The sequence below is a fragment of the Ambystoma mexicanum genome, chromosome 6p (assembly GCF_040938575.1).
Source record: "Ambystoma mexicanum isolate Mex_15411 chromosome 6p, UKY_AmexF1_1, whole genome shotgun sequence".
NCBI classification, from domain to species: Eukaryota; Metazoa; Chordata; class Amphibia; order Caudata; family Ambystomatidae; genus Ambystoma; species Ambystoma mexicanum.
This window is the reverse complement of record NC_090935.1, coordinates 824,597,877-824,616,899: the sequence shown is the minus strand read 5'-3', so window position 1 is coordinate 824,616,899 and position 19,023 is coordinate 824,597,877. Positions and strand designations below refer to the sequence as shown.

Below are 19,023 nucleotides of genomic sequence, written 5' to 3'. Positions count from 1 at the left end.
AAGCATCTCTTACCTCCTCACCAGGCTCACCTTAAGCGAACAGGTTGCGCAGCACTGCTTGGCCGACCCTGGACTCCTCCCTGGAGTCCCGATCGACGCAGTAGAATCTTGTGATGGTGTGCGTTGACCTCCACGTAGCAGCCCTGCAGATGTCCAGCAGGGGCACACCAGACAGGAAAGCCGTAGTAGCTGCGATCGCTCTGGTTGAATGGACTCTCGGACGGCCGGGCAGCGGTCGGTTTGCCAACCGGTGACAATGCATGATGCAGCCGGAGAGCCATCTGGAGATGGAAGTCTTCGAGAGAGCCTCCCTTGATTCACAGACCCAAAGTTCACAAACAGTTGTGACGACTTCCGAAAACTCTTCGTGCGGTCCACGTAGAACTTCAGCGCTCTAGCTACATCCAGCGAGTGTAAAGTCCTCTCGGTCGGCGTCGAAGGCGACGGAAAGAAAACTGGTAACACCAAGGGCTCATTGAGGTGGAATTCTGACTGCACCTTGGGCATGAAGGAGGGGTGCGTCCTCAGCACCACCCTCGTGTCATGAAAAGTCAAGTATGGAGGCTTGCAAGATAGGGCCTGAATCTCTCCCACTCGTCGTGCAGGCGAGGCACCGAATGCATAGGCTCGAATGCGGCCTCGATGAGCCTGGTCAGCACCACATTAAGCTCCCACGCCGGGGCAAGAGCCTTCACCGGCGGGAATGATCGGAATAGTCCCTTCATAAATTCCTTCAACAGGCAATGGGACCACAAGGACGCCCGTCCCGTCGTCCTGGTATATCGGGAGATGGCAGCCAGATGTATTTATATGGAGGCGTGAGCCAGTCCAGCCTTGGCCAGCGACAGAAGGTCTGGCAGCACTTGAGGGGCCGTAATTCGCAGAAGGTTGATCTTCTGTGCACGGCACCAGACAGAGAACCTCTTCCATTTATGACCATAACACTTGAGAGTTGAGGATGCCCTGGCCTTTGCAAGGACCTCTCTGCAATCAGCCGGGATATCGTACCCTCCAAACTCTAGCGCTGCACGAGCCAGGCCTGCAAGTTCAGCAACTGTGGGTCGTGGTGGAGAATGGTGCCTCCTTCTCTGGAGAGAAGATCCGCGTCCGCCGGCAGCCTGACTGGCGGGGACGTTGAGAAGTCCAGAAGGTCTGGGAACCAGATCTGCCTCGGCCACGCCGGTGTGACGAGGATTATCCTGCACCTGGACTTCTTGAGCTGGTTGATGAGGCGGAGCAGCAACGGCAATGGAGGGAACGCGTATAGAAACAGGCCATCCCAAGGGAACGAGAAAGCATTGCCCATGCTCCTCGGTTGTGGGAACCTGCTGGCAAACCTCTGGCACTTGGAGTTCATCGCCGTCGCGAACAGGTCGATCTGGGGTTTGCCCCATCGTTGGAAGAGTCGATCCACTTGATCCTGGCGCAGTTTCCACTCGTGACACGAGCACAGCTCCCTGATGTCTGAGTCGACAATGGTGTTTTTTATTCCTGCCAGGTGGAAAGGAACCAGAAACATCCCTTGGGCAACAGCCCAGTGCCACAAATCCTGGGCCTCCTTGGATAGGGCTGGGGATCTGGTGCCCCCCTGCAACCGTATGTAGAACATTGTGGTGGTGTTGTCGGTGAAGATCCTCACCACTTTGTCCTTGAGGGACGGGAGGAACGACTTGAGCGCCCAGAACACTGCTCGGAGCTCCAAGATGTTGATGTGAAGAGACCTCTCCTCCGGGAGCCAAAGGCATCTTGCGAGATCTCCGGTGTGGGTCCCCCAACCCCCCAGAGAGGCGTCCGTAGTCACTTTCTCCTGAAACGCCGGGGTTTGAAAGTCTGTGCCCGTCGTGAGGTGAGCCCGGGTGCCCCACCATAGGATCGCCCGACGGAACTCCTCGTCGAGGGGGATCCTGTCCTCGAAGCACCCCCTCGCCTGAAACCAGTGGGCGTCGTGGAACTCCTGTAGCGGATGCATCCGAAGTCTGCAAAGGGGCACAAGGTAGATGAATGAGGACATCATCCAGAGAAGGGACTTGATGGCCCTCACCCTGGCCACGTCTGAGGCTAACAGGCGCCGCACCTTGCCCAGGATGGTCTTGGTCCTCTCCTCTGAAGGGGAAGCCAATTGCTCCACTGTATCGAGCTTCGCCCCCAAAAACAGTGCTACTTGCGATGGAACCAGGTGGGATTTGGGGTAGTTGATGGCGAACCCCAGCTCCGTGAGCAACCGGACGGTCCTCGCCGTATGATCGACGGCGAGTTCCCTTGACCTTGCCTGGATTAGCCAGTCGTCCAGGTAGGGGTAGACGTGGATCCCCTGCAGGCGCAGCTGTGCCGCCACTGGTGCCAGGCACTTGGTGAAAACCCTGGGTGCCGACTTTAATCCGAACGGTAGGGCTCTGAATTGGTAATGGCGTCCCTGAACCACGAACTTGAGGAACTTCCTGTGCATTTTTAGAATGGGGATGTGGAAGTAAGCATCCTCCAGGTCCAACGACGATAGGAAGTCGCCTTCCTCTAGCTGTCCCAGCACGTGCTGGAGGGGGACCATCCTGAATTTCTGCGCCTTGATGTATTTGTTTAACCGGCGCAGGTCCAGGATGGGGCGCCAACCGTCTGTCTTCTTTCTGACGAGGAAGTACCTTGAGTGCACTCCAGAGCCCCAAAGCCTCCTGGGGACGAGCTCGATGGCACCTTTCTTGAGCATCGCCCGTACTTCCAACAGCAGTTGAGGGATGTGATTCTCCTTCCTGGCCACGGGAGGAATGCAAGGGCACTTCTTTAGGAATTCCAGCGAGTGCCGTTGGCCAGGGTGTCCAACACCCAACGATCGGTGGAGATGGACTCCCACACTCTGATGAACTTTGTCAGTCGGCTTCCCACCGGGGTGCTTCGGTGGGGGTCCGACAATCCAGCTGGGTCAGTCTTGCTTGGAAGCGGCCTTGCCACCTTGGCCTCCTGGGCGACGACGGCGGGAACCCCCTTGCTTGCCGCGACCTCTGTAGGCCTCCTGGGAAGAGGAGCGGGCCGCCTGGCTGTAAGTGGAGGAGCCACCGCTGGATCCTTTGGAGGCACTCTGTCTGCCTCCGGGGCTCCGAAAGGCCCGTCGCTGCTGAAGCACCCCAAGGGCCCGGGCCGTCTCCGAGTCGGTCTTGATGGCCTGTAGAGACTCATCCACAGCCTTACCAAAGAGGTTGTTGCTGTCGAACGGCATGTCCAACACTCTGTCGCCTTGAGCCATCCTCGTCGTCGGAGGCAAACTCTAGGGCCTCCACCCTTTTGTCATCAGGCAGGAAATCTAGCAGGGGAGCTATCTTGAACCAGAGCTCCCTGTCGTAGCGGGCCACGATCGCTAAGGCATTGGCCGCCGTAATCGTCGTCGCCGCCGACGAGATGACTCGTCGTCCCATAGAGTCCAACTTCTTGCCCTTGCTGTCCGGCTTGGAAGTGGAAGTTGAAGCCGCCGCGCCTGCTGCCTTCTTCTTAGCCGCTGCCGAGACGACCGAGTCCGGCGTGGGCTGGGCCCTGAGGCACAAGGGGGCGGCTTCGGGGACTCGGTACTTCTTCTCGTACCTGTCCCTCTTGGCGGGTGTCGTGGCAGGGTTCTTGAGGACAGCAAGTCCCTCGTCCCAGATGTCGTTGAGTAAAGGCAGCACGAGGACCGTCTTCCTCTTAGCCTCTCGTCGTTGGTACAGAACCCCTTCCTTTTTCTGTTCTTCAGGGCAGAGCTGGAAGAGCTTGGATGCCCTGGTTATCATGGCGTGGAAAGAGCCAACCTCGTCGGCTGGGGACACCCGCGGGGGGGCAGTGACGGCGGGATGTCCGCTGTGTCATCGCCGCCGTCATCGTCCGTCCCCGTATCCTCTCCCGGCGAGGGGGATGAGGGATCCACTGGTCTCACAGGCACGAAGGGCGGAGCGGGGTGGACTCTCCTCCACTTGTTCGGAGGGCTTCCCCATGGGCCTGGTTCTGGCTCCTCCGTTGGGGTGCGTGGTAATCTCGGCCTTATCTCGGTACATAATGATTGGATTGCCAACAAAATGGCCGCCGAGCTATCCTGGGGCTCGGGCAATAGCTGCGACGGACGGGATCGCCGCTCCACTGGGCCCTGTTCGTCGTCGTCGTCGTCGTCGCTATCTTCGATCACGTCAGCAGGGACCGTCCCCTGGGATCGAACCTTCTCGAACCTCTCGTTGAGGCCTATGGACCTTTCGTTGAGACCCTTCTCGGTATCCACCAGTTCCTCCTCAGAGGCTGATTCAGAGTCTGTAATGGCCACCACCCCCCCCCTCTTATTCAGCCAGGGGTTTCACGGGGGTTTTAGCGATGGGCTGGAAAGAGGATTCCCTCCGCGGCGGCAGGGATACTCTGGGCCCAGAGGCCGTTTCCATTGGCATAGTCTCAGCCGGCTGTGCCAGGGTCGCAGCGACCACTTCGGTAGAGGCCTTAGCCGGATGGATCAAAGCCCTCACCACCTTAGGTGCGTCCTGGGCCTTCGCCTTGGGGGGAGGGTCAGCGCCTCGCTCCCCCTTCGAGATCTACCGGGTCCGCTCCAGCGGCCTACCCGGGTTCTCGGACTTCCTCTTCCCCGAACCAGAGCGCTGGCTCGTGGTCGAACGTGCCGGGGAAGTAGCGCCCTGCTTGCCAACCGAAGAACCCGACCTTTCAGCGCTCCCGGAGCCAGCGGACTTGCGGTGCTTGGCCTTCTGTTGGGGCCCCATCGCTGGGGCGCCCTCAAAGGACTTAGAAGCCCACTCAGACTTCTTCTTCGCCTTCTCACTTGCTGTGCCCTTTTCCAGCCAGATGGCGAGGCGGGAACGGCGATCTTGTTTGGTCCGTTCCGAAAGGTTCTTGCAGAACGCACAGTCTTTCTCCACGTGCGTCTTGTCCCCATGGAGGCAGTAGAGACATTGCGAATGCTCGTCCTCCTTGAAAACGTTATATAATCCGCATCCAGGGCAGTTCCTGAACAGCTTGGATCCGGGCGTCGAGCTCCCCTTGTCCTGGGCCATGTCCGTTGAGGTAGGCCGCAGATCTTCCGGAATCCTCCAAGAAGTGTAAACTCAATGAAAACTTTACCCTTGAGGGGCGTAAAAGAATTCCGAAACGGATCCCCATTATAGTAGAAACGGTGGAGCTTGAGGCTCGATTAAACCAAAAAAATGAGAAATTCTCCTGAAAAAGCATGAAAACGCAGTAAAAAACTCGAGAGCTAAACACGAGGACTCCCAACACTTGAGCGTGCAGTAAAAATCTGAGAATGGCTGCCAGGGGCGGGGCTTAGGGAGAGGGCAGTCATTGGCTGGGGGCAGTATAACCCAGAGATCAGTGATTGGTTACTACTAAGAAAGACAGATCAGAAACGAAACTGATACTGATTTTTTCTTTACCAAGGATTCCCAGCCTGACGATGGGGAATATTCATGAGCATGTGAATCCATGCCAGACCCCATGCTGGAGAACTGTTTTGACTGTCGTCCCAGCCGAGTAGACTTCTTCCTTTCTTTGTCCGGAGGGTCAGAGGCTAAAGACGAAGCGGTTAGGTGATTGATTTCTTGCTGCCAGCGAGACCTCAGAGTCCGGAGAAGGCTAAGAACGTAGGCACTTGGGTGTAGACTCCAGCACACAGTACTTTTTCTCCAGCATATCACTCTTCGACTGGGCCGAGGCCAGGTTTCTCATCAACGCCAGGCCCTCGTCCCTAACGACGTCCAGGAGAGGCACCGCTAGAATGTTCTTTCTCTTGGCTTCACACCGTTGGTAAAGGAAACCTTCTTTCTTTGTCTCTTCTGGCTACCATGATATAGAACAACCACACGTTGTCCGTGGGAGAAGCCCTCGCCGGCTGAGAAACGCTGCCATCATCGTCCGTGTCCGAAGTAGCTGTATCCGTCCCCGTATCCCTAGGGGGGGAGGGCATGTGCAGAGGTTGATGAAATGGTGAAGGGTGCTGTCTCCTCTTCTTCACCGGGGGCTGGCCCGGGGTGTTGCCGGAGCCAGTGGCGCCGTTGGCATCCTCTTCTGGATTTCTGACAACAAGGTGTGGAGGGTCGAGAGGATGTCCAGCCATACGTCCCTTGGAGGTGTCGGGGGGAGTAGGTTTGTTGGGCCCAGCGCCATCGTTTCCACCGTCGTCCCCTCTCTGCGTTTCCGTCATCGTTCCCCACATCCTCCGGGACCATGTGAACGGACACCAGATACTCCTCATCCAAGGAAGAAACATGTGCGCCCTGGAGCACGGTTGAGGCCCGCCTCCTATTTTTACATCCCGAGGGGTCGGTCTCAGGCTTAGGGATGGCATCCTCTTCTCCGGCGTGTTACTCTGGACCAGGGATACTCTGGGCGCCACCGGGGCCTGCTGGACCGGGTCAGCACCATTCACCTTCGAGAGGGCGGCGGCCACCAGCTCGATCATCGAGGATGACTTTGCATGTGCCGCCTGGGCCTTCAAGGGTAGGTCAGACACCTTTCCCTGCGCCTTGGTCTTCTCCAGCTTCTCCCGCAGCTTCCATGGGTTAACTGACTTCCTCTTCGAGGAGGAGCTGGAGCGATGACTGGAGATGGAGGCATACAGTGAAGATGAGCACACCCGGCCCATCGCAGGACTAGCTTGCACGGCCACCCCACTACGGAAATGGATTTGCGGTGCTTGTCATTTTCTTGGGCCCCCACGGATGGAGCACCTTCAAAGGACTTAGAAGCTTGCTCCTCGAACCAGGCCTTCCTGGGTGAGGCATGCCCCTGCTTGCCGCACAGAGTAGAGGCCTTGGCGTTGAGCCACACCGCCAACCGCGACAATCCTTGGCAGTTCGCTTGGAAAAACCAAGGCAGATTTCACAATCCACTTCCCTGTGGTCCGGATGGAGACAGTGGAAGCACTGGAGGAGTTTGTCTTCTACAAACACGTTCCTCAATCCGCAGCTAGAGCAGAGCTTTAAGAGGATCCTCCGTCCTTCTCCAAAATTGTTCGGCTTGCGGTGTAGGCCCAAAGGCCTTCTGGAATCTTCTATGAAACTTTGATGATTCTTGCCCTTGAGGGGCGTTGAAGATGCTGACAAACGGATCCCTGCTTGCCGGTCAAAGGAGCGAAAGAGCACCCAGGCTCAACTGACCAAAAATAGAACTTTTTATCAAAAAAGGCGCAAAATTGTAGAAAAGCTCAGAGAGCAAAACACGAGGACTCCCAACACGAACGTGCGGTAAAAAATCGGATTCATGAGCATGTGAATCCATGCCAGACCCCATGCTGGAGAAGGAACAAGTTACTTTCTATCCAGCATGGTTCAGGCATGGATTCATATGCGAACTCCCCTGCTGTCCCCTCTGCAGCTCTTCTTAGTCATACTATCACTTTACGTGCTTACCAAATCTGAAGATGGCTGCCAGAGGAGGGGCTTATGTGGGAACAATCATTGGCTGGGGGCAGACCCAGACCCAGAGCTCAGTGATTGGTTTAAAGGAGAAAGACAGTTTATAAGTGAAACTGTTTTTCTTTTATCGAGGATTCCCGGCCTGATGACAGGGAATATTCATGAACATGTGAATCCATGCCGACCCCATGCTGGAGAATTATAATTGTTCATTTATAAAAGGCTTCAAAGTGTGCTTCTCATGATTCACTTAGGCAATTGAGCCTCCAGAGCATCACGCCTCTGCTGCACTAGCTGCAGTTCAGAGAAAGTTAGATGCAGTGCTAGATCCACCAAGTTCCCTAGAACCCTCTTGAAAATAACAGCCTGAGCCGCACCAGGTTAATGCCCATAATAGCCAGTCTGAGTCCTCATGACCCTTCTGAGGATCTTCCTCCCCGACATCCCTCTGCATTCTATGTCCAGTCGACAGAGCTAGACATCAATCAAATGGCCAAAGTGGGTGCCCAGAAGCCCTGCACGTACAGCTTGGACCTTTGGCTAAGGAGGTTGGGGACTGCCAATGCAGTGGGGCTATGCGAGTCCCCTCACGCATACTCAATGAATTGTATGCTAGGTCCCCACACAAAATCCAGCACGATTCTCATGTGTGTAATACACCTGACAGCTATACCATCAATATTTAACAGGTACACTAGTACCGTGGCTCAGAACTCCAAGATGAGTGTTGATTAAATGCGAGTGTGTGAAAGGAATGGACGACACTTGCGGTGCAAGGTCTGCTCATGCACATTGAGAGGTGGATCCCTTGGTATTCTAGAGCCCACAAAGAAAATGGAGTGGCTTGATGCACACTCTCAATGCACTCGGCACTCACTGCTGGCATTACTCTCGAGGACAATGAACATGGGGGCCCTGGTGCGACACCCAGCTCTACGCACACTAGACAGCATGAATTATGAGGCGCAATGCCAGGGCTCGAAGGGCCTGAGACTAAGCCTGCTTCACTGCAAGCCCAAACAACAGGCTTCAAACCATCAACAACAGTATGGGGGAGGAGAAGGAGCTAGAACTCGCACACACCTGCTAATTCATCAATGGGAACAAAATGCTAAGCACTGCAGAACATTAAATTGCCCAAAAACCTATCCCCATATGTTAGGTAAAAATTGGTGTTGTAACACTGTGTGAGACTACACAACACTTATCTGCTTGGTATTAGGTAACCAACCTCTTGGTATAGGTCTGTACTACACAAGTTGGTAGTAGTGTGACTGAGCAGCCGGCCTATCTCAAGAGGGTTAAATGTGAGCTGTAGAGCTGTAGCAATGAAATTTGCAAATACAAGTAGCCAAGTAACACTTACACTCAAGGTTTCAGTTATAAAGTTATTTAACATCAATTTTTAAATAAGGGTTTTTTCAAAAGTGCAAGATAGGTGACAATCAAATATACTTTAAAATACTTTTCCAGAATCGGTATAAGTTTAGTGAATACTTTTTAGAGATGCTTTTTACACACTTTCTGCACCCGGAGATGACTTCATTCACAAGGACTGTAATGGCATTTATATATCATTAGTTATACTTCGCAGATTCTGAGGTTGCAGAAAGGAAAGGTTAAAGGAAGGAAAAAGGTTAAAACAGGTTCTCAGTATAGGTGAGGACAATTAATCTTCCAATGCGATCTAGACAAGTATTTTCCAGCAATAACAGTTTAAAACAAGTTACCACCTCTGAAGGACAGAAATATCAAAGTCAATGGACTAGAAGAGTCTGTAAGGAGCAGGGTCAGCCAACGTCAATTGGAGCAGTCTATGGTGCTGAGGCACTTCTTAGATAGTAAAAGTCTTGCACAAAGTTAGAGAGTTTTGTAGAAATCACTTGTAGGGTCACAAGCTGTTACACTTGTGAAAAGCAGAGTTGTAATCAACTCCAACAAAAGTAGCCAATGCAAGTCTCAACTGAGAAGAGCGCAGCTAAAGACACTGAGGTAAGTACCCCAGGTCTAAACAGTACCTCTGGCTTGAAGAAGAGGGGTCCAGCTGGATTCTGTTCTGTTGCAGTGATGCAGACCCTGGGTTCCTGAGCCTTATTTGTAGGGACAAGAGGGAGGACGTCTAGAGGACTCCTGCAGCGGCAATTTGGAAGTCGTCCGCAGTTAAGGGCTCTTTTCTAATCAGTGGTACTTCGCGGTTTCAGCAACACCGCTGATCTCGGATACCGGTTGGGCTTCCTTCACTCCTTGAGACCTGCACTTTGGTGAGGGGACTCGAGCTCTGGTCGTCCTGCATCTGGAGGGTCCTTAGGAGACTCCTGGAGCTTCTGGTTGGGTTGCACACGTTGCACTCCACTACGGATTTCTCGACCCCTGGAACTCGGGTCTTGCAGCAGCAAAGAAGTACAGCCAATTAGGGAAGAAGGTCCAGTGGAGCTCATCTCAAGGTTAGTTGGTCCCACTAAGCCAAGGGAAGAAGTCGCCCCTTCCGGAGCTTCTCTTGTCGATCAGAAAAAGGAGTTTCAGAACACCAACAGGGCTTCACCAGGCAATTTAAAGGTCCAGGAGGATGCAGCAAGCTTTGTTCACGGTTTCTCTGTCGGGTGTTTCACCCAGTGATCGACTCTGACCGCTTAGGCTGTCACTCAAACAGCAGGTGACTGTTGTGAAAGGAAAGCCAGCCAATCAGGACTGGTTGCATTCATGGACTCCTAGAAACAAAGGACAGGGCAGTTTTGGGATCCTCCCTCACATCCTGCCTTTCCAGACACACTGGAGCCATAGGCGGGTTTCAGGGCTGAAGCCCACCAAAGGCAAAATGGACAAAGGGCTCAAACATGGCTTGGCATGCAGAGTAAACCCCAAGAAAGGGTGCTATACCGCAGCTGAGGATTCAGCCTGTTGTAGAAAAGAACAATGGTAGGAAAATAAAACCACTGCCACCAGCCATGTAAAGTAGTGAAAGTAACATAAAAAATGTTACATGAGAATGTAGGATAAGAGTACACTAAGTAACCCCCAACACTCCACATAAGATGGTATGTGCTGGAAAAAAGGTAAGTAAAGTTAATTTCACTTTACTATTCTTGGGAACAGTAGTTTATAGTTCACACAAGAAAAGGTATTTAACCCTTATGAGAAATGTAAAGGATTTCTCTGTGACACTGCACTGAAGGTGCTGTGTGTCACGATACAAAAAGTAGATGCCTATGGAGTTTGTCAGACTCCAAACATAGAGGAAACACATAATCCAAATTAGGTCAAAACACATCAGAGAGTGAGAAAAAGGTCTCACTCACTCCAGGGTTAAGATTAAAAAGTCCTAAAGTCCAGCAAAAGAGATGTGGGTCTCTAAGGTTGAAGGGAATTAGCACAGAAATGAGAATTCGCCCTAACACTATGGCAACAAAACGCTAAGCACTGCAGAACATTAAATTGCCCAAAGACCTGTCCCCATTTAGTCAATATTAACTGGAGTGCAATGAAAGCAACAACATAGCATAAATCTATAAATAAAAACATAAAAATGGACGGAGCAAAACAAGTATTACTTGACTGCTGAAAGAGCAGCAAAGAACGAGGAAATGGCCTGGACTGCAAACGATTGATAAACTCCTCTAGAGAATGGATTGGTTAAATGGTATCACCTGAATAACATTTCAAACATCTGGGAAAATACAGCACTCAAGGTTGATAGGAAATTTAGATTCTTGCTGATGAAAGGAAATAAAGCAAGTTAAGTAAAATACACTTATCCGTGTTCCTGACAAAGTATCCACTTTAGAAAAATGTAAGCATTCAATATGGTTTTGCCCCTTGATTCTGCCTCGTCTGTGCTGCCTTATTGAAAGCCAAACCGGGCCCTTTGCAATTACTCAAAGCCAGCTAGCCGCTAATCACCACAAAATTAGTTTACCTTTTGAATTAAGCCTCTTACTATATTGAATGATTAGAGTGAAGTGTAGTACAGAATAGAGATTGTTCCATAACAGACGATTCCACTGACAGAAAGGAGACATCAAGCAAGGATGGGATAAGCTTGCTCAAGTCTGGAAATGTTGGCCTAAGGGAGGCGTCAACTGTAGTACTTCAAAAGCATATGAAAGACTGAGCAAAACTGCTTTTTTGGAAAAACCTGCTCAAACTCATCATTCTTAGAAGTGGATGAGTGAATCTCTTTGCATACTTATTTTTTTTTTTAAGGAGACATTAAATAAAATAACGGTGCACTACCTTGTTGCAATCTAGGTTCCGCTACCTCTGCAGAGGGGAACAAGCATACATGTCTTCAGGAATAATCAGTAAATTAGTACATTAGACAATGACACAACATGAAAAAGAACTTAATTTAAGCAACAGGTCACACAATGCTGTACTTGATCGTCTGTTAGTGGCCTGGGGCCAACTTATTCAATCAGGCCTTAATGCCAGGCTCTGGTGCCCTTAAAGGCTGATCAAGCCCACTGCCACAGGTATCATTGATATTCGCATCCTAGGGCCACCCCCCAGGGTATTAATAACATGTTTAAAAAAAGAAAAAGACCTGCTTCAAGCACACTGGTTGTGGCATCCATTGATAACAGTAAATGTAAATATCTGAAGAAAGAACATCAAGTTAAATGAAGAACCATCCCAATATCTTTGCTCCCCTTTTCATTCGAGCAGATTTCAGGTTATACAAGCACATTGATGTAAAATAGAACTTCATTTTCAAAAGGATCAGTGGGAGCAGCATGCACTCCAGGATTTATCATCATAGTCACCACCCAAAAGATGTCATAGGGTGAAAGAACGCAAGCTTTGTTTTAGAAGCATGAATACCAAGTCAGAAGAACTATGTGATTTATCAGCTTTTGGATTACAGTTTTATAGTCATTTTCAAATGGAATGCCATGTTTAAAATGTTTGAACAGATTATGTATAACTAACCAAACATATTTATTGAACACATTCTACTTACATCACATAAGGCACCAAAACGAAGAATTGATAGAAGAGAGTGCACATGGCTCTCACTGGTGAAATATAACCGTGTGCGTACATGCCGCTCCGGCGACATAACTCCTCTGGAATACCTACAATAAAGGAAAATCCCAGAGTAGATCAGAGAGAAGCAACCCATTCATAATGCAAGATTAATATCTATCTTGCTCAAATCAAAATGTGACATTTCATACTTTATGAAAAAATTTAAATTTAACGGTTAGCTTTGCAAAACATCTTCGAGCCATCAAAATGCAGAGGCTGAATATTCACTTGCAGTACATTGGCAGAAGGAGCATCAAACTGCCAATATAGAGGATATCGGCTTTCGGCTCTGGAATCGAGAAAATTCACCAACATACACAAGCGGGCAACAATGAACAACTTCTGAGCAAAAAGAGTCGAAATATATTTTTCACACCATTAATGTAACACTTGGACTTAAACTATAATAATCAAGGAATAAATGATCTATCAATCAGGTTCTTAGAAGGTGCAAAATTCACTGTGGGACGAAATAGAAAAACCGTGGGAGAGACCAACAGAATTTAATTGAACAGATAGGTTTTCAAGTGTTGCCTACATTTGTTAAAATCCTGAATGTGACGAAGCGCTACCGACAAGGCATTCCACAGCTACGGGCCTGCCAAAGAAAAGGCCCGCCCTCCGCCCTTCGCAACGTGGAGAACCCTATCAGAGATGGGTATAAGCAAGTGATTGAACAAGAAAATTATCTCCATTGTGGACTGTGAAATCAAAGTGTTGTTTTTCAATGTACACACGTGTATATGAACGTGTTTCTGACATTGTCTAAGGTACTGAGCACCGTGGTCACCTTCAAATAGTCCAAGCTAAATCCCAATCATGAAATGTATTAAAGCATCCAAAATCCACACATTTATTTCATCAACAAATGACAGCAGTTTTAAGAGAAATTAGGGAGAGCACCAACAATGTTTATTTCTTGTTATTTTAAATGTCAAAGTAATGACGGTATCACACACCATTCCAACATAATGGCATATTTACGTAAATGCTGGACTGCATGCATTGAGAAATTAACCAAATGCGCAGTTCCGAGGAGGCTCTTACAAGTTCCTGAGGGTAAGTGTAAAACGTGCTAAACTGCGTTGCTCTAGCCATCCATTGTGTCCCAGTTTCACTCACATTATTCTAGAAGGACAAATAAATGCCAATTACTCAAGAGTCATTCTCATTTTACTTTTAGGTTACAGCACCTCCATAATAACTCTAACTACGTTGTTCTGTATAACCTGAAACTGACAGGAGTCAGACTTAGATAGGCCCGCAAGTAGACTGCTGCAGTAGACGATCCTTGAACCAATTATGGCCCTTGCTATTGTCTCACGGTTAGCTCTTGATATAAAATGGCATAGTTGTGCCAGAGGTTTGATATAGTACGAGGCTGAAGACACCAAACTGCCAACATGAGCCTTCATGTTGAGATTACAATCAAAAAGGACCCCCAGAGTTTTCACTTTATTTTTAGATTTTATGTCACAGCCATCACTTTGAAACTGGGAGTACTCAGTTCCCATCTTTCAGATTTTTGCCTAAGTGTCCACCACCACTTGTGTGTATGCTACACGATCTAGAATCTTCAGCAGGAAAGATTCATTAGAAATTGGCTGTTAGTTCAGGGGATTTAGAGGGCATAGTCCTGGCTTCTTGAGTAGAGGTGTAATCCATGTGTTCTTAATGCCTACCAGGCACTGACAAACTTACACAGGGTGCTAATCAGCATGGGGGAACAGGCTTTTATGACCAGAGCAGGGCATGCATCCCCCTTGAAGGATTTCAGCTTAATATTTTTACTTAATAGTGCTAGTTCTGACTCTGACACCGGTTTAAAGTAAAACTGCTTGTTTTGCCTCCACAATTTATGGGTAACAGTGTCAGTTATCTCAGCACTAGGTGCTATAGATTTTTTGGCAGATTCAATATTAAGCTTGATTGTACTCAGTCTTCCACACATGGCTTCCTGAATGGATGTACACCAATCGGTATACCTAATGATAATCTCCGTTTTACCGTGGGGAGTGTCACACGTTGCCTGGAATCTCACCTGTTTATCTTTCAAAGTCTTGGTCTGGGGTTTTTCCTTCTTCCGGACAGCTCAGGTTTTGTAAAGACACAGTTGCCTGTCCTCTGTCGCCAGCGTGCAGGTGAATTCTGACCGTGGTGAGTATGCATTCAACTCCAGGAAGGATGAGGAAGTATTTGCAGAGTCTCAGAGGAGGAAAGCCAGGAAGGAACCAAGACATGTACTAAAAGCGGTAAAAGAGTACATGCTACGGGCGGCAAGGCGTGGGGAGGAGGAGCGCTAGTAAATAAGCGAAGGGAGTACCTGGAAGGGAGAAGGCGCTATTAAGCACAAGGGGAAAGGTACGACCACACTTTCCGAAGTACCGAAAGTTAGCATTGAGACACGCAGCACCGCGGGGGCATGTCTCTTTTCAAGGAACTGGCGAACTTCTGGAAACACTAGAGCATTAGCGGTGCACTAGCATCGGCCATGTTGGACTCACTTTGGAAGGAATGTAGCAGTGTTTTATGGACCACGTAGTCCAAAAGGGACTGAAACGTCGTATCATGACATGCAGGGTGTTCTAATTTCTTAAGGATTTTAAATAGTTCTTTGGACTGTGATTGCGCTTTGTCAATTCTGTGGTCAAAAGAGGATTTTTTTGCAAGTACGACAGCTTCTTTGAATCGGTTGGCTGCCCACCGATAACCCTCTTTGTCACACTCATTAATAGAGGATTTCCATCTGTAGAGACTTTTTATTTTGGCGCTCTTAAGGATTTATAGTTCTGGGGTGAACCAGGTATTAGCCTGCCTCTAGATGACCACCTTTATTCTTAAAGGTGCTATAATATTAATAGTCTCTTGAAGGGTATTCTGGTACTTAACAATGTCCTTCACTTCCTGTGCTGAAGGTAAAAACCAGGGTCGTACAGCATTCGGTGTGAGATTCCTTTCCTCTGTGAGCCCATGTTTTCACATACAATAGTACAGTGGATAAAAGAGTGGTCTGACCAAGGGCAGGGGGAGATGATCTGATTAGAAAGGGTCATGTTATGAGCAGCTACCCAGTCTAATATATTCCCTTTGTTATGTGTTCGAGTTTTCACAAATTGTTCAATCCCAAAATTCCCTCGAGCGTCCTCAAGACACTTAGCACGTGTGTCACTTCTATTCCAGCCAGTAATTAAAGCCCACCAGGACGTTAGATACCCCGCTTTCCCTTTCAGGGATGTTCCTTCCCTTCCTGAGGCCCTGATGGCCTACTCCGACACTATTTCCCCCAACCACTACCAAGACCTACATCAGGCATCCCCCAATATGTTCCAAGAAGTAATGTTCCAGTAACTGAGATAAGGAAGAGGCAGGGAGCAGTAGTGATTCCTCCCAATAGTATGTGGGCCACTGTAACGAGAAAGAGGGGCAGAGCATTGAAGACAACCAGGATGGAAAACAAACATGCCAGCAAGTGCAGAGGCTGTGTGGTGTGGTGGCCTCTGCGAACACCAATCCGGATGCTGAAGAGCAGCTGGCCGTAGGAAACAGGGAGACCGCGAATCCCGACGCAGGCAGAAACCAGGCTGCTCTAAGCTCGCCACCTGAGACCGCGAGGCAGCAGAGCACGCAAACAGCAAAATTGGTGAAGGTGCAGAGGCTAACTGGACGCATGCTGGTTCAACAACCTAAAGCGGAGAAGCGCAAGAACAATTCAGAATACCCGGTAAATTCAGGGAAGAAAGATGGGTTACCTAGAAGCATGTGCTGCGTTACGAAAGCAAAGCGAGAGATACAAAATGAAGCCTATAGCAAAGTAACATTTGACTTTCACTATTACTGGGTTGTTTAACCCATATATAAGGAGGGAGAATCTCTTACATTTTAATGGTCTGGTGAAAGGGGCAGGGTCCCAAAGCAGGAAAGTGAATATTGAAAAAGACTTTTGCATACAAGAGTCGATAAATCAACGTTGGCCAATATTGTATGGATGAAGAGAATGGCAATTTCATGCAAGTCCTGGCAAGAGAGTATGCCAGGCAAAGCCAAGTGTTTAAAAGGAATTATAAATCAAATATTTAGAATCTGCATAAAAGTCCTAGCAGAAGAATACCCCAGGAAAAGCTAAGTGTTTCAGAGCAATTATTTGAGAGACTGAATAGAAGTCCTGGCAGGGGAGTATACCAGGCAAAGTCAAGAGGTTGTAAGAGACTGAGTCAAGTGAAAGTCCTGCCAGGAGAGTATACCAGGACACGTCAAGTACAATGTAACACACCTCAGTAAAAAAGAGAATCTTAAGGAATATCCATGCCCTTAAGTTTGTGAATAGTAGCCAAGGAAAACCTGGCAGGAGAGTATACCAGCTAACCTCCGAGTCTGGAATCCGCACTTGAATTGTGATATCTCGAAGGAGCAACTCAAGGAGAATATATGCCCTTGGGATTGATGAACTGTCCTCGAAATTGTAAAGAGGAAACCTGGGGAAGTGAGCCATTCCCCAGAACTGTAAACATGCCAATATGAGGGAGTTGTCTTCTTGGATTATAACTCACATTATGATTCTTTGTTGGAACTTTTCTTGCGGTACAGAGAAAACTGGAGAAGGGAGCCATTCCCTGGAACTGTGAATATCATTCACATGGAAAATTTCATTGGATGTATTCCTTTGCTTGATCTGAACATTTGTGATCTTTGAGAACCAGAGACAATGGGCCTCATTACAAATCGCCCGGTATGGAAACAACGGTGGCGGTAAACCCGCCGCCACCATTGTTTCCATGCCGGGCGATCACAACTCACAACTCCTATTGTCCACATTAAACAGCAAAAACCCAGAGAGAACAGACACACATTAGTAAGCTAATAATTAGTTTTGTCTTATTTTAGACGAAATAGGAGACAATACCAAACAATACTTCAGACAAGGGATGCATAACTGGCATAAAGTCACATTCCTTTAGAATACAATCATTTAAAATGAACGGTAAGTTAGTTTAATGAAGTGTGCCCAATAATAAATGTCATTGATATCAGCTCACTAGACTATTTTGACCACAAGAACAGTGAAGTTTGCCTTTTCATTTCTATTATCCCAATACTTACAGAATAAGATATCTTCCTAAACTGAAACTACCTAATCATCCAAATTAAGATGGCGCCCAGAACTAACTAAAGCAAATCTGCACAATAATTTCAGGTATGAACTCACAGAACTCACTGATATTGCATCTTGCAATTTCAGTCAGCAGACAATTTATTTTCCTTGTTTACCAAGGCCCATTTGGTGTATCCTCCAAAACATGTCAGGCAGAATATGTGCATTTAGAAAACAGTGACAAGAACCTTTGAATCAATGAAGAGCTTAGTACTGAGCTCAAATATCATACAAGTTAATCGCAGCAGATCTGAATAGGAGCCAAAATCGGTTATATGTGATTTTACCAACCACAATTACAGAGTGGCACATTTAATCGTGGTCAAAGCACAGAAAGACACTGATTTTATTTTAGTGTTTTTTTTATTTATCCCCCAACTTCCACCCTTATAACGCAACCCTAACCCCATTCCGACCCATTTTAACCCCACTAGCGTTTATACATTTATTTAATATTTTCTGTGTTTTTGTCCGCTCTGTTATGTACCACTCTGTAATGTTTGCCGTAAAATGACTGGATACCCCAAAATCAACATGTCAAATGCGATTTTGTGATAAACCGTACCTTATTTGGTAGAACAGACCAACCAACAAAAACATCATTCCTAATTTTAACTACAAAGAAAAATTAGACAGGTCAAATTGACTTTGCCAGTTAAATTATGCAACAAAGACCCGATTACTAAGGATGTCATGCCCAGTACCCATGTCAATCACAGCAAAACTGATTGTATGCCAAACACCAAAAGACTAAATGCTGTTTCCTGGTTAACTGTGTTTTGTCCTTTTAAGTTCAAGTAACTAACACAAGGAGTTTTTTTTGCTTCTTTTCTTACCTTTTTTTTGTTGAGCACTAATTCCGTTATGATCTTCATGTTGATATTCAAGTAGCCAGTCAAGAACTTAATTCAGAATATTCTAGTTACAATACCAATGATTTTAGGCCCTGAAGAACCTCATTAATTGAATTTAACAAGTGTTAGAAAAATTACCCAAATTCAAATTGCACTATCAATACACAATCAGCATCAAAGTAGACAAGCTGGCCCTAACTCTAAAGGGGCAGTTCTCTTATACAATGTTTCTGATGGCCGTCGATGTCTAGTAGTCCAAAATAAAAGCCAGTCTGTGTCTGAACCTATGCTTGCCCTCACTTTATACAAAAACGTGATAGGGAATCTTTCAAAAATAATTGAGTAGTGGTTCAACAAAAATGGGAACCAGGGTAGGCTATATGTGTTCTTCTTACCAGGTGCTGCTTGGTCAATGTCAAAACAATAGAGCTGTTCGTAGGACCTTCTTCTTAGACCTCATGTAGTTAACAAAGTTCTTAAGTGCTCTGGAGTTCCCTACCCCACGTTTCAGTATGGTCAAACTCCAAAATACCATAAAAAAGAAAATTTATCACAGTTCCTTCTGTAAGCTTCTTGGGGTTCCCTTTCCAAGCTTTAAACCTCTTAACAACACAACCAGAATGTCAAGTCT

General features: G+C 47.9%; 1 protein-coding gene across 1 annotated transcript in view; it reads right to left on the bottom strand.

The window, feature by feature from the left end:
* The window catches only part of PPIP5K2 (diphosphoinositol pentakisphosphate kinase 2), a 2,362,281-nt gene that overhangs the window by 728,058 nt on the left and 1,615,200 nt on the right, over nt 1–19,023 (bottom strand). The window contains exon 22 of the mRNA XM_069625464.1: nt 12,322–12,436. Coding sequence (XP_069481565.1) covers nt 12,322–12,436 — 115 coding nt within the window. The remainder of the gene's footprint in view (nt 1–12,321; nt 12,437–19,023) is intronic.